The 18237-nt window shown below is 43.6% G+C and overlaps 1 protein-coding gene across 2 annotated transcripts in view; it reads left to right on the plus strand.

The window, feature by feature from the left end:
* LOC142485534 (protein hinderin-like) overlaps positions 1 to 18237 on the plus strand; it is a 236923-nt gene that overhangs the window by 134345 nt on the left and 84341 nt on the right. For both annotated transcript variants that reach the window (XM_075584468.1, XM_075584487.1), the window contains exons 9-10: positions 4544 to 4710; positions 7183 to 7279. In XM_075584468.1, the coding sequence (XP_075440583.1) occupies positions 4544 to 4710; positions 7183 to 7279 (264 nt within the window). The remainder of the gene's footprint in view (positions 1 to 4543; positions 4711 to 7182; positions 7280 to 18237) is intronic.

Consider the following 18237-nt stretch of genomic DNA (forward strand, 5'->3'; position numbering starts at 1 on the left):
GTCATTTAAACTGTGCAGAAGAAACTGTTCATGTTTTTTCCTTTCTCCCCCTCCTTGATGGTGGATTAACACACGGGTTCTCAGTCCTCAAGACCCCCGCCCCGAACAGGTCAGGTTTTCAGGATATCCCAGCTTCAGCACAGATGGCCCAGTCTTTTTACCAACATATACAGTACTGTAAGCCTTTTTTTGAGTATACACGTAGCTGTCTCACCCCATTGTTCCCCACTACTATAGAGGGGATGTGTGGCCTCACTCTGTGGCTCAAACCTCTCCTTCATATCTCAAGATATGCAATATGAACCAATATTTAAGCCGATTCACCCAAGAGGGATGGTCCCTCAAGAGGGATATATCTGTAGCTGGTTGACCAATGGTCTTCCGTACATTCATTTGTTGGCAGTAACGGCTAATGCAAAGACATGAGATTTTGAGATTGCTTCTGTGTTTCCTCTGATAACTTTGGTAGCAAGGCTGCTCAGAAAGCTTTTCAAGGAGCGCACTCGAGTAACAACAATTCTGACTGATTGGTCTGCTTTGCAGAGGTGGTAATGGAAACCAATAGCAGCCTCTTGAGCAGATAAGTCACAAGCAACAGAAGAAACGCTTTGCAGAATTGCAGGCTAGTCTTCTCTGTTTTATAAAATATTATCGTGTAGATGTTCAGGCTTTGGCAAATCCATTCATCCGCACGTTTCGCAGGTGATAAATTGTTTAAAATAAATAAATAGTTCCCACTTCTTGGAAGTTTTCTTTAGTTACATCCCTTGTTTTTACTATTGAGTTGGGAAATAAATATCCTGACGGATTTTCTTTCCTCAAACCCTTTAATGACAGCACTGTTTCCCTGGGTTTTCTATGTTCTTTTGTGGTGAGAAGTTTGGTTGGAGCTGAGGCAGAATCAAGAGATGTCCGGGAAAGAGGGGCACGTGTCTAAATAATATGCTCTTTATCTCTTATTGTATTGTATTGTATGTCTTTATTTATATAGCGCCATTAATGTACATAGCGCTTCACAGCAGTAATACATGTGGTAATCAAATAAATAACAGATAATATAAATAACAGATCATGGGAATAAGTGCTTTAGACATTAAGGAAGGGATTTGATCGGAAGCCAGGAGAGGGATATATTCTGTTCCGGTAACAGGAGATAGCCAAGGTGCTTTTACTGCCAATTGGGGGTTTAGGAAAATAATATCCGTAAGAATTAGTGTTCCACTTTTTCGTCTTATTTGACACTATGTAAATAATTTTGAGGCATGGTGTCAGAATGTTTTACGATCACGTCCCTATGCTTATCCCTGGCATTTGACATGATGCCATGCCTTGATGCCATGCCTTGATGCCATGCCTTGATGCCATGCTTTGATGCCATGCCTTGATGCCATGCCTTGATTGATGCCATGCCTTGATTGATGCCATGCCTTGATTGATGCCATGCCTTGATTGATGCCATGCCTTGATGCCATGCCTTGATTGATGCCATGCCTTGATTGATGCCATGCTTTGATGCCATGCTTTGATGCCATGCCTTGATGCCATGCCTTGATGCCATGCCTTGATGCCATGCCTTGATGCCATGCCTTGATGCCATGCCTTGATGCCATGCCTTGATGCCATGCCTTGATTGATGCCATGCCTTCATGCCATGCCTTCATGCCATGCCTTCATGCCATGCCTTGATTGATGCCATGCCTTGATGCCATGCCTTGATGCCATGCCTTGATTGATGCCATGCCTTGATGCCATGCCTTGATTGATGCCATGCCTTGATGCCATACCTTGATGCCATGCCTTGATTGATGCTATGCCTTGATGCCATGCCTTGATTGATGCCTCTTATTACTACAGAATGTTGTGTTTAGCAATCGTAATGTAAAACATAAACTAAATTACGTTCTACTATTTTCCGTTTGATCTCAACCCCTTCTCTTTTCTGTATCCCAAAAACGTACAACATAAATGTAGTTAAATTATATCTGTTCTTTACCTTGCTGTTAGGCCTTTAATAAAGTATGGAAAACTAAGAAGTGGCAGAAACAGTTCTTCTGCTGTTCTTTGATCATGGTACAGTACAATCATTGTACAGTTGCAGCAAGAAGTAGATTTCAGCAGAAATATAGGGTGTGTTTTGAGAAGTGCTCTGTGCTGTGACTCCATATTAGTCCTTAAAACCGCACTAGGAGTACAAGGTAAAAATGCCAACTACAATTCACTGTACAGATGACGGAAAAGCAGTACATCCTACTGTGAAGCGCTATGTACATTAATGGCGCTATATACATAAAGGCATACAATACAGCTGTAACTATGTACTTTTGCCTGGAGTCCGGTGACCTATTACTTGTAGCGAAGGTCGTCATGATTTCACCGGGCCCTTTTGCTGCCACTGGGTCCATCAATGCTGCACATCATTATCTTATCTCGATATGCTGTATGCAGCATGGGCTGGCAAACTCCAGTCCTCAAAGGCCACCAACAGGTCAGGTTTTCAGGATATCCATGCTTCAGCGCAGGTAGCTCAGTGACTCAGTCAAAGACTGAGCCACTGATTGAGCCCCCTGTGCGGAAGAGCCACGTGGGCAGTCTTCAGCTGAGCCAGCTGTTTCAGTGCCTTCTCCGTGCAGTCATACAGTATGTCAGAATGGCAGATAATTCCTATTAAACTGCAAACCAGGTAGCACAGCTTTCCACAAGTGCTTATTAGCCAAGAGTTTAAGCGAAGATAGATGACAACCTTGTAGTTGGGCCGTTAAACTTCTTATAGAGTGCTGCAATGAATGGATTCCTATTATTTGGACACTGCGTGCTCTATAGAATGTGACACAGGTGCTAATAAATATGAGCTCATAAAGCTGTGTCCTCATTACAGGTCATTAGGTAGCAATTATCAAACGGCGTCTGCATTTCCACAAGTTTGCTTGCAATCAATGCGATTCATATTTAGTGATAAACCCTATTGGATTTGTTAACTTGTAGAATGTGCATGTGAAAACTCGGGCAAGTATCATTTCGCTTTTCTTTATTATATTGGATATACAATTAGGAATTGGTAAAGAATGGTGTTCAACTTTTAAGGGTCTTTCTGCCCACTCCTTTAATTGCCAATCATTGGTGTCGCATTACTATATGCCACAATGCAGGTGTTCCTTTTGGCTTTCCTTGCTATCCACATACAGTGTTGTGATCTTCTGTTTGTAGGGTTACTGTAGTTATACAGGAGGATCTCTGCAGTTGTTCTTATGTTTGTGAAAGGAAGAAAGTTTAACTGATAACTACAGTATTCAGTACTGAAGTGGTTACAGGTATTAAGCACTTTTATCAAACAAGCACTTTTGATAAACGTTTAAAGGAGTTGTCCTTCCTAGTACCAAAGTGAATTTAAGGCAGTGCCATGTCTAATAGGTTAAGTGTAGGTGACTGTCACGTTTATTTTTTTCATCCGACTACTATAAATACAGTATTTATATTTATTTATTCACAGAGTTATGATGACATTGGGCACAGAGTTATGATGACAAATACATAGTTACATAAGTGAACAGGGTTATACTGTACATTAGGCTGGGGCCATGGTGCCTTCGCCCCTGCGGAGGCGTGCGCGGCCGTGATGTCACCCGCTTGAAGCGGGTGCATTTTTCAGCCATGGTACCCGCTGTCCGTGGGCGTGTCTAGAGGCGTGTAGTGATGTCAGACTGGTTCACCCTCATTGGGCAAACTGCACACGTGAATGGCCTGTCGCGCCAAGAAATCCGTTTCTGCACGTGCCCGCACGCCGCATGGACGCGAACACTGCCTAAAGGCAGTCTGTTTGCTCAGTGTCTGCGGTACCATGGCCCCAGCCGTATATGCAAGGCATTGCATGCACAGTAAGAGATAATATATATTATGGCGTATGAAACAGTTACAGACCAGATTAAAATGTGAGACCGCTTTAGTTTTGAAAGAATTTATACCGGTAGATTGTTCCAGTTTTGGGGTGCACGGTAAGAGGAGGAGGAGCGGCCGGATACTTTGCTGAACCTTGGGACCATGAACAGTATTTTGGAGTCGGATCTCAGATTAGTGCTGCATGTGGTAGGGGTGAGGAGCTTGTTCAGGTAGACGGGTAGTTTGCCCAGAAAGTATTTGAAGGCAAGACAGGAAAGATGAACTTTGCGCCTAGAGTCAAGTGATGACCAATCTAGTTATTTCAGCATTTCACAGTGATGTGTATTGTATATGCTTTTAAGCTTTGTGTTTCAGTGGTAACCAACAGGTTGGGCCTTATAATATACAACTCCCTCTTCTTTGCTTGTAAAAGAAGTTATGAGCCGATCGTTACCAAATAAGATTGAAGTAGAGAAGGTCTGGTAAAAATGCATATTTTACACAAATCAAACAAGTAAAATTTAAAGGTAAATCGTGTAATCCCTTTTCCATGAAGGATTTTCAATGCCCTTGAAGGGTCATATTGATGTATCCTATATCCAAAGCTCTGTACACCCAGGGTTGGTGTTTCAATCCACTTTATTAATAGGGTGTACCTCATGTCTTGCAGTCCTATGAAGCCTCCCTCTGAGGGTATTTACACCCCACCACCCAGGAAGGACGTTAATACACCGCGCGGCAGTTTGGGAAGCAACTCTGATACAAAGGCAGGCCGTGTTTGTGGGACGTCAGAGGAAGATGCCTCATGGATCCATTCCCAGAGCAGGATAAGAAAAGGTACGTTTTTAAAAATACTGGGGTATTATGGGAACGATTGCTGCTTTAATTTTTCTTTAAAAAAAAAATCTGTTTTTGTTTGTCCAACACACCACCCCACCCACACCACCCCACCCACCCACACCACCCCACCCACCCACACCACCCCACCCACCCACACCACCCCACCCACCCACACCACCCCACCCACCCACACCACCCCACCCACCCACACCACCCCACACCACCCACACCACCCCACACCACCCCACCCCACCCACACCACCCCACACCCTCCCACACTCCCCACCCCCTCCCCACCCCCCCCCCACACTCCCTCCCCACCCCCCCCACACTCCCCACACCCCCCCACACTCCCCACTCCCCACACACCCCCCCCACACTCCCCACACACCCCCCCCCACACTCCCCAGACACCCCCCCCACACTCCCCAGACACCCCCCCCACACTCACACACACACCCCCCACACAAACACACACCCAAAGGAGAAATTAGAATGTGTAGATATCGAAGGAAGAAATAACTTCTGATACTAGTTAAGCCCGTCCTTGCAGTAAAAAGAGTTTCTCTCTTTCCAAATGGTGTCATCAGATTGAACCCAAACAGCAGCCAAGGTTAATCCCTTCCACGGCACAGCTACAAAAGCTAGAAGACTGCAGAGGACTTGTGTCCAACAAAAATCAATTTCTAATTTGAAACAAAATCATTTTTGACTAACAGGGGTTCAGGCCCTATTACTTTTGCTGTATGGTCTGCTGACATTTGAGTGCTTTCTGTTGTGCTCAATGAATCCTAATAGTCATTTTATAACACTTCAACTTTGTATTAGCGGCGCCAATCAATTCGCCCTTAGCAAAAGATGTTACCTTCCAGTAAAGTTTGCAAGCTGTGCTTTCTGAGTCAGGTTTTCTTTCCATACATACTGTATTTTTATTCTTTTTCACCAGATGAAAGTTTTAAATTTGCCCCTAAGAATCAAACTGCATCAAGGTAAAAGAAAAAAAACTTCACATACCCAATAAAATGAGGTATTAATGCACAGTTAACAATGTTTAGTGTAGTTGAATTGAGTACTTACAATCAACATTTTACCTCGTGGTCACATGCAGCAGGTTTATTATTATTATTATTATTATTATACGGCACATCATGGTCTCCTTGGAAATTCCCCTCTAACCCTGGTTCTGTGCTCTCCTGTGATGTCGTGCTTTACAGATTGCAGCTTGTATTGAAACGATGGCTGCGATTTCTTCTCCTAGGGAGTTGGTTTTTCTGTGCTGATTGAAGGAGCGATCCATGCTAACTAACCTCTGTTTCATTTTGTTGCGGGATTGGGGCTGGAGCTTGGCCGCGCCATGTTTGACTCCGGGGACCCAGCTGGCTGTTGAGATCCGAATGTGTAAAAGTTATCGGTATTACTTCCTGGTTTTTAAAGGGGCTTTAAATGGTCATCTAATAGGTCGCCACAAGCGATCACGTTGCCGCTTCTTATTGGGCAGGGATTTGGCAGCCATTTAGTTTTTTCTGAGGAAGATTTAAGCCCAGTAACTTCACTGGTACGTATCTCTGTAACCGGAGCTCACAGTAGTGGCGTTTGGCTCCAGGGGAACCCTTGGTACCAACCAGTAAAAAAATAAATCAATAAAAAAAGGGGTGGGGGCTATAAAGAGTATGAGGAACTGCTCCTTTAAGTATATATAATTTATTCTATGGTTTTCCATAGAAAGGGACCTTTTCTGTCATATTGGCTTCTAGTAATGCAGTACAGATGTGCATCCGTTTGAGCTTTGCACCAACAAATGATCTGAACATATAGAACTTATTGTGTGTGTGTGTGTGTATAGCAGGGGGGCGCGGGTGGTTGCAGAGGCCCTGCGCTCTTCCCCAAGCCATTTAAATTAAATTGCGGGGACTGCGCGAGGCCTCTGCAACTTCACTTAGCGCGGTTCAGTCGGCTTCAGCGACGTGTCACAATGACATCACATGACACCACGGCGTCATTTGACACTTCAAAGCAGGTAAGGGGGCGCGAGCAGGAAGGGGGGAGAGCCTGCTGGGGGGTGCAAGGCAAGACGTTTGCGCACCCCTGCTGTATAGTACGCACGCACACCCACCTCCCCCCAAGATCAAAACCTAGTCCCACAGCATTATATATGTAACTGTGGCAACTTTGTTTAAGTATGTATACAGTAAAATATATTTACTGTTTAAAAAGCTTTGCCTATTTGTCCCCACCATTGTATAAGGATGCATGGAATATAAACATTGGGGACTTTTGTATGTTGATTTGGTTTATATGCGAGGCTTTGTCAGGGACGACTATGTACTATTCTAATTTTATTCATGTCCAATAAAAAATGTCATCTAGTGAAAAGCCTGACTTTGTATATCATTCAGGGCTTTGATATTGGCTGTTGCGAATGATTGATTCATATATACTGTACAATTGTGTTTTTTTTTTTTTTTAAAGGATCTACGAAGAATGCAGCAACATCTCCCGCAACTGCAGTCAGGAGGGAGGAGCCGGTAACCACGGCAACATCGCCAACCCAACGGGGCATATGTCGGTAAGATAGCTGATCATTTCCCGTTTCTAATTCCACCCACACAGCTGACAGATTCCTTGAAATGCTGGGAGGATAAGACCGTGCTTTCTCACAGGCAATGCTCTTTCTGTACTAAAGGGGTGTGTGTTGAAGGATTGACGCAGGGGGTCTCCGGAACTGAACCCCATTAATTTCAGCTGTGCGGGACCCCTTGCTTCCGAGGTACTTGCCTCCATATAGGGTGCTGATAACTCCAGGGTTCACTATATGGCTGATTTTCAAAGCTCCAATGCTCTGCGGGCCAATAGGAAGCTGTGACATCATCCGGTGCGGCTTCCTATTGGCCCATGTGACGGGGGACTTTAAACTGCAGGAGATGCCGGCACCCCCTCCGGAAGTAAATATCTCCGGAAGCCGGGGGTCCCCGGAGCACAACTTAACAGGGTTCAGCTCCGGAGACGAACTGCTTTAAACCTGTATTTAATTAATTTATTTTTTTAACAGCTTGGATTGCTCCTTTAACATATATGTAACATTTCATAGCGGTCTCCAAATTTAAATCTGAATGCCTATCTCTGATCAACACAGCAGAAATATCATGGAATAAATAATGCATATCCCTATTCAAGAAGCGATCTTGCCTGAGACAAAAATGTGCAAGTGACTCTAAAGTCACAGCGATCACGGTTAAGCTATATAAACCGCTTTATAAATCACTTTATCGGATGGGAACCATATTTAAGAGTCCTGAAATAATGTTACAGAGCAATCCCAATAATATACAGTATGTGATCAGAATCAAAATGGGAAAGGGATTTCTAAAGAAATAAATAGTAATATTAACATATTTTGGACCGGCTCAGTGAGACTGAATCTTGGCAAACTAGAATACGTTTTGCCCGGATGCATATACTTTTAAAGCGGTAGCTCCTGTTTATCCAAACCGTGCGAGTCGCCTGATTGTTTTCACTGCATGGTTTGTAACTACAGTATGGGGTGTAGATGGTAAATGTGGGACTAAATCTTTAATAAGCGGTACAGCTTATGGATATTAGTGTTCATTTGTAAAGCGCCAACATAGTCAGAAGCGTGGTGCAATGGTGGTACAGATATTTTATCCTTCCATAAAACACCTTCCGATGACTGAAGGAGCCATTTGGCCCCTTAGAGTGAATAGAGCTTAAGGGCCCATGTTGACGAACTGGTGCTACTTTGACACCTTACAGCACCGGTCTCTTGTGGAATAGCTTGGTGAATAGAATCCTGACGCTCAATGCCATAAGCCCTTTCGTATCAAGAGAAATGGTTAGCTGCAGCATCTTTTCTGGTGAGCCAATTAGTGATTGAATACACTGTTGTTTGCTAGGGATATGCCCGTCATGTCGACCTGATGGTTAAAGTGCAGATTGCTATGTGCCTGAGCGACAGTGTGGGGGGATAGCTGTGTCGCCGATAAGGAGTGTGGGGGATTGAGGCCTCCCTCGGGGATGGAGATTGGTGGATTGAGGCCTCCCTGGGGTGGGGGGGGGGGGGTGAGCATTGGAATAGCGTATCACTTGGGTAGGACGGCAGGGGGAGGTGTATGTGGGGGGGGAGGCATCCTTGGCGGTGAGACCTTGCAGGTGGGTATGAGAAGATTACAGTTTTTGGAGGTGGGTAACAGCCTGTGGATAATTGGAGATGGCTGATAAATTAGAATTTACCTAGAGTGAAGTTGGGAAAGTGTAGGCATGGTCTTTCATGCACACATGGTAGGGCTGTCTCTGGGTAGATGACATAAGGTAACCCTATTTAGAGAGTCTCATATTCCACACCCCCTGCTACTGTTTGTAAATGAACAGAATAGGAAGTGGAGGCGATCAAAACTGCTTATATTTAATACTATCTAAAGGAGAAATTTGTATGGAAAAGCTCTACTGTTGATTTTATTGTTGGTAACATGAAAAACCATGTAATGGTCTACGTTGTGGCTACACAGTCCCCCACAACAGGCAAACACCATATTCTCTTCCATATCCCTGGCAGCACACACGTTTTTGGTACAGATTATCCTACCTCCTTGGTAAGACACGACTTGTTATACCTCATCGAAACATACCTCTTGCAGCAACGCTAGGAGACACGCCCGTGCTGCTTCCTGGGTTGGCCCACGCGATTACATCATGCGACGGTGGTAACGTTCTTAACGGAAAGAGCATGCTCTGAATTAGTTAGGTGCGTTGTCAGGAATGCGATCTCTCCCCGTGAGAGAGAAGTCAGGTGGTTGGTCTAATCAGGAAGTGGGATTATTCAATGATGTAAGTACCGCAGTGGAGTTATCTTTATAATCCGAAGTCTAAGTGTTATTTTTCATACTCCTAAGGCTACGCTTATAGAGCCGGCGACGCGATGGTCAGGCGGCGGTCGCTGGAAAATCAAATAGAGATGACTTCCAGAGATCGCGACCAATCCGTTGCGCCGTTGCATCGCGCTTATAAGCGTACGCGACGGCGGCAATGCATTTGTTTTGCCGCGTCGCCGGCACTATAAGCGCAGCCTAAGTATTCGTATGGTTATCGGACTTGAGCAGTAATTCTCATATACAGAGCTCCATAATATCTGAAATATGAGCAGACATTTGCATACTGTTATACTGCCACCTAATGCAGCAGTAATCAAGTCTTCCAATGGTCATGGGTAGAGCCCCATCCTTTTCTTGAATACCTGAGTTTTGAGCAGCAGTTTGCATAAGGTCGCGTCCTTGCTGATCGCGCGCTCCCTCGCGAGCTGCATGATGAAAACAATGTAAATGCATTGGAGCGCCCATACTACGTACGTGGGTAGGAGCGATGCGTGCGGAGACTAACTTTTTTGTCTTTGACGCACGATGCCGGGGTCACGTGCGCGGTTAAGCCAATGAGGGTGAACTGCTCACGTGATGTCACGGGCACACCCCCCATTCCGCAACGCTGCAAGCCATGGATCTCGGAAAGTACAAGCGCGGGTGACATCACGGCACTCAGTGCACGCAATCAGCATGGACGCGGCCTATTGTGCAAATGGTCATATAGACACTTTTAGGGATTCAATGTACATTAGCAACCAATGTATGCTTCGCTTAGTTTTTCGAGCAACAAGGGCAACATGTAAAGCCAGCGGTGCCTTCATGCATTTCAAGAGCGATGAAGCCCTGACTGCTAAATAAGGAAGAATACTTAAGGAAAGGAGTTTCAAGATCAAAGATCCGAAAATAATTCGCTACATGAAGTCGTTTGGATTCTTTGTGAGTAATAATTCGATATGGTCAAGCTTTCGCTAGAGCAATGGCCTCTTCAGTCGTTTAAAGGTTTTTTTTTTTGTTTGGTCTAGATTTTGTTCTTCTGATAGAGAACCTGACGAGAGGAAGAAGTAAATTATTGCCACAGTACAGAAAGCAAAATAGGGGCAGTTCATCAACAAAAGGGACAAAATACAGTCTACAGACTCAGCTTTTTTCCATCCCTTCCTACAGATAGGAATTTAACATTTTCTAAAAAGAGAAAGCTACATTCAGACCCTTTAAAGATAGAAAGGGTTAATCTAATATCAAACCGCAGTCTTTATGACCAAGTTTATCACTCAGTGGTCACAAACTACAGACAATTGGGTACTTATGACAATTGCAAGGGCATACTTGATAGCCTTAGAATCAGAATATACAAGCCTTAAGGCAAGCCATAAAGCTGTTCTTAAGCAACAGTTATTACTCTGGTACTCTCGCGCCAGGAAGGAAGCGTATATTCTATTCCTTTTTGGATCCCGAAAACAGGCGGGTACAGGCTGGTTATAGATCTAAAGCATCTAAATAAATTGTCTATAAACGCTTCAAGATGCAAACAGTCAAGACAGAATTGATGGTTTCCATAAACTTTAAAAGATGCATCTCCATATACCAATTTGTCAATCCCATCAAAGATTCCCCGCGCTTTGCAGAAGAGGACAATCAATGAGTCCATCATTTACAATTTACAGCCCTGCCTTTTAGCCTAGCGTCAGCCCAAGAGTTTTTGCAAAGATGATGGTGGTATTCGTGGCAACATTACGGAAGGAAGGGATGAGATTGCTATTCCTAAAACAGACGAACTGAATCTCTGCACTGCAACATTTCACCATCACACAAATCCGTTCTCTCGAAGATAGTGGAAGAACTATATAAATATTTCCAAGTGGGGGGAGGGTGTATTTGTATTATAAAGGAGGTCAGCCGGATCACAAACTTGGCCAAAGCAAATCTGCTTTTTGTCTTTGCAGTCACATTCAATTTTCCATAAATGTACTGCTGTGTTCATTAACTTGGCTTATTACTCAAGAGAATGGGGTCTTCGTCCTCAGCTGTTTTTTCAGCTCATAGTCCAGAAACTGTCTTGATGGCAAACCAGATTAATTTGAAACATCCTCGCTTCTGCTCTCTGAATAGGAGCATTGACAGTAAAGTGGGAATTTCCTTTACCTTACATATTTTCTTCAATCACAATGATTCATGGGGTCGTCAAGAAGATGAAACAGAACAAGGCAAAGGTAATAGCAATAATACCATATTGAGTAGGAAGCTTGTGGTTTGCAAATGGTCTGTTATCGCAGGAACTCCCAGTGGAATTACTGATATGGAAGGATCTGCGAAGTCCGGGACCAGTTATGTATCCAAAATCTCAGGAGCTACAATTAAGAGCTTGGCTCTTCAGTGGGAGAAATTTCTAGGGTTCTCAGAAGGTTATTTAAACTTTACAGTATGCACATACAAGTTAAACCATCAAGATTTACAAGTGCATGGAAGATGTATGATTAAATGGTGCTGTAATCAAACTCCTGATGATACAGCCCCAGTGTACAGACTTTTTAAAGTTTTTAAACCATCTTCCCTTAAAACGTAAATTACCGCTATAGTTTTTTTTGTGGTGGTGGAGGGGGCGGGGGAGGGGGATTGGAGAGCATGTTCCCTGTGCATGCTCTGGTAAAGAGGTTATTTACATCAATAAAGAACCTTAGACCAACATACCTCCATGTCTACCCTGTGATCGCAATTTGTTCTTGAACCCTTGTACAAGGAACAGTTAGTCTCAAGGGTTTCGGATAAAATTCTGACCATCACGATAGTAATATCATTACCAGTAACTTTGGCCAGGAATAAATCCAAGCTCTCTCTGCTTAGTCCTAGCATCATTTTTTTATGAGGATATGGTAGTTCTGAGAACGATACCTCAATTCAGACCAAAGATGTCTTCACCTATTCAGTTGTATCCGGGTATAGTGCACTTATTATTCTAGCAAATCCATCTAATAACAAAAGAGAAGAGCTACATTCTCTAGATCTACCTTCAGAGAGCTCATACCTGGCGGTGAAAATCTGATACATTTGTTCTCTACTGTGAGTTCAGAAGAGACATGAAGGCCTCTAAATCCTCCATCTCCAGATTGCTAAAGGAAGCAATATCCTTAGCATTTTCCTCGATGGGGTAAGTTGTTCCTTCTGGGTATCTTGGGCAGAGAAGGCTCAGGCTGCAGAGTTATACAGAGCAGCTACTTGGCCTAGTACTTTTGTTAAACATCCCAAACGTAGCCTTTGAGCCTTGACAGGAAAGTAAATACAGGCATACCCCGGTTTAAGGACACTCACTTTAAGTACACTCGCGAGTAAGGACATATCGCCCAATAGGCAAACGGCAGCTCGCGCATGCGCCTGTCATCACGTCCTGAACAGCAATACTGACTCCCAACCTGTACCAAAGCTGTGTGCAAGCGGGGAGACTATAGAGCCTGTTACACATGCGTTATTTACATCAGTTATGCACGTATAGGACGATTGCAGTACAGTACATGCATCGATAAGTGGGGAAAAGGTAGTGCTTCACTTTAAGTACATTTTCGCTTTACGTACATGCTCCGGTCCCATTGCGTATGTTAATGCGGTTATGCCTGTACATTGTTCTGCAGGCAGTTATTTAACCCCATTGTTATGGCTATCCCAACACGTGCTATTACGGACATGGGAGAAAGAGAACATTTCCTTAGCATCCTTTCTTTTTCCTGTCCTATTGGGCAGCATGCACACAGATTCCCATCCCGTTGTTTTGCAGTATAATTTTTTTGTGTGGTAGCATTTTTCTCTTAAAGATATTGTTTAGATCCACAAAAAAATGCCACAGTTTTGGAATACTTGGGATCCCTGGATAGGACCACAGGGCCTAGGTCCGCATTAGGCCAGAAGGGATTAGTTTATAGCGTGGATGGAGGAGGAGACGGAGACCGCCCCCACTCCCATGCCTCCCCCCTTCCATTCCAGTCCCCCCTCCGAGCCCCCCCTCTCCCCTCTGTTTGTCTACCCCTCCGCTCTCCCCTCGCCTCTCTCCCCCCCACCCTCACCCCGAAATAGAAAACCCTATTGGCCAACACCAAATTGAACCAACTGAAGTCATGCAGTCATGTGCCGATGACTATATTGTACCCATGTCTGTAAGTGTTGATGCCGATCCAAAAAAAGATATTGTTTAGAAAGAAACACTGAGGTATGTGGGGTGAAGGGACCTTTTGTATCCTGGGCCAACCATTTGAAATCCTGTGCCCTACCATGGGGGGGAAACCTACACGTGTGCTGCTCAAAGGGACAAGGAAGACAAAGAAATGACCGTAAGAAAACGTCCTCTCCAACGTAATCTGTTTTATACATTTTCAGTCACCCTTAAAGTGAAAGTTTTCTTTCTCCAATAAAGATGGGATGTTTCTTGGCGTTTGCAATATTATCTGGTAATTCTGACTTAATAAATGTGCGTGAATGTGGTGAAAGGTCTTCTCCATTCAACTAAATGGAGTTCATGGGTTTCTACTACATGGAGAAGTGGCTTCACGGTAGATTGAATAAGGGGTCTAAAGTCCTTATTCAATAAGTCCCGAATATGATCTGCTTCTTTGGGGTTGATTTTAAAGGGGCGAAGGCTCAAACTGTGTTTTCTCAGATGGTGTTGATACAAATCACCATCAGACGCAATCAAATACAGTTAACGCATTCAACATAATATAGCCTTCAGTGCACCTTGACCCCTATAGGAGCCATCACTTAAAGATGTTAAGAGGGGGGGTTATTGTGTGTGTATTGGGAGGAGCGGGGGTTATTGTGTGTGTATGGGGGGGTTATTGTGTGTGTATGGGGGAGGAGGTTATTGTGTGTGTAAGGGGGGTTATTGTGTGTGTATTGGGAAGGGGGTTATTGTGTGTGTATGGGGGGTTATTGTGTGTGTATGGGGGGTTATTGTGTGTGTATGGGGGGGTTATTGTGTGTGTATGGGGGGGTTATTGTGTGTGTATGGGGGGGTTATTGTGTGTGTATGGGGGGTTATTGTGTGTGTATGGGGGGGTTATTGTGTGTGTAAGGGGGGTTATTGTGTGTATTGGGAGAAGGGGGGTTATTGTGTGTGTATTTGGGGAAGGGGGGTTATTGTGTGTGTATTTGGGGAAGGTGTGTGTGTGTGTGTGTGTGTGTGTGTGTGTGTGTGTGTGTGTGTGTGTGTGTGTGTGTGTGTGTGTGTATTTGGGGAAGGGGGGTTTATTGTGTATAATTAGGGAAGGACCTTAGTGTGTGTTTTTGGGGGCTTATTGTGTGTGTTTTGGGGGGCTTATTGTGTATGTAATGTATGTGTGTGTGTATTTGGGATGGGGTTTTTAGTGTGTACTTAAAGAAGGGTGGTTTAGTGTGTGTGTGTGTGTGTGTGTGTGTGTGTGTTTAGGGAAGGAGGGTTTAGTGTGTGTGTATGTTTAGGTAAGGGGGGTTTAGTGTGTGTGTGTGTGTGTTTAGGGAAGGGGGGTTTAGTGTGTGTGTGTGTGTGTGTGTTTAGGGAAGGGGGGTTTAGTTTGTGTGTGTGTGTTTAGGGAAGGGGGGTTTAGTGTGTGTTTGTGTGTGTGTGTGTGTTTAGGGAAGGGGGGTTTAGTGTGTGTTTGTGTGTGTGTGTGTTTAGGGAAGGGGGGTTTAGTGTGTGTTTGTGTGTGTGTGTGTTTAGGGATGGGGGGTTTAGTGTGTGTGTGTGTGTGTGTGTGTGTGTGTGTGTGTGTGTTTAGGGAAGGGGGGTTTAGTGTGTGTGTGTTTAGGGAAGGGGGGTTTAGTGTGTGTGTGTGTGTGTGTGTGTTTAGGAAAGGGGGGTTTAGTGTGTGTGTGTGTGTGTGTGTGTGTGTGTGTTTAGGGAAGGGGGGTTTAGTGTGTGTGTGTGTGTGTGTGTGTGTGTGTGTGTGTGTTTAGGGAAGGGGGGTTTAGTGTGTGTGTGTGTGTGTGTGTGTGTGTTTAGGGAAGGGGGGTTTAGTGTGTGTGTTTAGGGAAGGGGGGTTTAGTGTGTGTGTGTGTTTAGGGAAGGGGGGTTTAGTGTGTGTGTGTTTAGGGAAGGGGGGTTTATTGTGTGTGGATCAGTGAGTAAAGACACTGAGTTTGAAGCAGGGGAACCTGGTTCAATTCCCAGTGTCGGCTCCTTGTGACCTTGGGCAAGTCATTTTATCTCCCTGTGCCTCAGGCACCAAAAACATAGATTGTAAGCTCCACGGGGCAGGGACCTGTGCCTGCAAAATGTCTCTGTAAAGCGCTACTTAAAACTAGCAGTGCTATATAAGAACATTGTTATGCTATTGTTATTATTATTGACATTATTATTGACATAGAAGCAATATCCCCTACAGAGGGGAAATGATCAAGACCATTAAATGGCTTTGGGTAAAATATTGCATTTCCTTTAATTTGCCCTGGGTGACAATGACACCTTGAATGCCTGTAAGAAAGGATGTCCTACCAGCCTACAATTGTTTAGTGTGCTTACATTTTAAAAGCAAATGCATTTTAGATCAGAGTTGCCACACTTATTTATTATAGCTTTAAATAATTAAAGGGTTTCATGATAAACCGGTCTCCTGATTCCACAAGACTTTAGAGCAGCAGATAAACTTTTATTGAGAGGAAACATTGGGAGTTTTTTTGTGTTTTTTTTTTTGTATGTTTTATAAAATAGTCTTTAGTCAAAGTAAGTTTTAAAATGGCTATTTTCAATTTCATGATGCTGAGCTGTAAAATCCTATAAAGTAAGCAGTTCCTGATTAGTGCGAGTCAGCCTTGTTGGCTTCCAGCGCTGACAGGACAGCATTTGTATGGATCAAGGAGAAGAAAGCATTTCATTTGGAAGGATAAAGAACAACATTATCTTGAGTCCGGATTAGCGTCGTGTTCCTTTAGAAGTATATATAATATAAAGAAAAGCGGAGGAATATAGAGAGTGCCTGAAGCTGTTGTGTTAAAAGAAAATCCCCTCAGTGAATGAGTTTTGTGCGCTGCATAGTGACATGGGATCTCCCGATACACCAGTGCTGGATGCTGGAAGTCCTCTAGTGGCAATGTCACTCTCTTTAAAAATGGTAAACCCAGTTTGAATACTAGTGTGACTTTGCAGAAGTCATTTTTATGTCCCTTGCGCCTCCGCAAGTGAAATGAGTTTAAGCTATACAGGGCTGGGACTGCAGCCTGGAACATTATATATACAGGAGTGAGATAAAGTTTGGACCCCTTAGGACTTTCACATATTTTAAACCTAAACTGGTATTAGATCTTAATCTAAGTCTGAATAATAAAGGTAACCTGGTCAAACAAATGACACACACGATATTTTTTCAACTTTTATTTATCCACAAATTATTCAATATTCAGTATCCATGTGTGAAAAAGTATGTGAACCTTTAGATTCAATACTTGGTAGCGCCCTCATTAGCAGCAATGACTTCAACTAAGCGTTTCCTATATCTGCTGGTCAGTCTCTCACATTGGTTTTGAGGAATTTTGGCCCATTACTCCCATGCTTCATCTCAGTGACATTTGAGGGCTTTCTTGCATTGACAGCTCGCTTCAGTTTTTGCTCCAACATTTCAATGTGGTTTAGGTCCGGCCTTTGACTAGGCCATTCTAAAACACAGAATTTTTTCTTCTGAAGCTATTCTATTGTAGATCTGCTTTTATGTTTAGCATCATTGCCTTACTGCATAACCCATTGTCACTTCAGCTCACAGACAGATGGCCTGACATTCTCTACAATGTTCTGATACAATGCAGAATTCATAGTTGTGTCAATGATGGCAAGCTGTCCAGGTCCTGAGGCAGCAAAGTAACCCCAAACCATCATTCTTAACGGTTGGGATGAGGTTCTTCTGTTCGAACTTTGGTTTTTGCCAAACATAGCATTTCTCAATGTGGCCAAAATGGTCTACCTTTGACTTGTCTGTCCAGAGAAATTTGTTCCAGAAGTGTTGTGGATCATCTGTGCTCTTTGGCAAATTTCAGACGGGCAGCAATGTTCTTTTTACAGATCAGTGGTTTCCTCTTGGCTTTCTCCTGGAACTTTCTCCATTTCTAGATGTTTGACTGTGGATTGGTGGAGCCCCAAATCCTTAGACATGGTTTTGTAACACTTTCTAGACGGACATCAATAACTGCTTTTCTGAGGTCCTTCGATTTCTTTTGATCGTGGCATAACGTGTTTCCACATACCTATATGATGAAGACCAAACTCACACTTTTTCTCATTTTTATAGAGGGCGGGGCCTCCCAAAATCACCCCTGAAGATCTACCTAATTATTTAAACACCTGATTCCAATTATCCCTTTTAATTTAGTTGATAAAACCAGGGTTTCACTTCCTTTTGCTCATACCCTGACTCCTAATTACTCATTGTTTGTCTAATTCACACATCATTTCAGAAGACATGGAATTGGTTAATATAAACCCTATTGGATATTTAGGAAAATACTGTTTTTGATTCATGAAGGTTATCATAGAAAAACTATGGAATTTCTGTAATTATCATTGGGGTTCACAAACTTTTTCTCCCCACTGCATATTTATTCTCCTCCACGAAATGTTCCTTTGACCCAATGGTTGTTGGGCAGGTCCTGCCTTTTTAGGCACGAAACAGTGTTGGTGTTTTTTCAGGGTCCCTGGTGACGTATG

This window comes from Ascaphus truei, chromosome 1, assembly GCF_040206685.1.
Source record: "Ascaphus truei isolate aAscTru1 chromosome 1, aAscTru1.hap1, whole genome shotgun sequence".
In the NCBI taxonomy this organism is placed as follows: domain Eukaryota; kingdom Metazoa; phylum Chordata; class Amphibia; order Anura; family Ascaphidae; genus Ascaphus; species Ascaphus truei.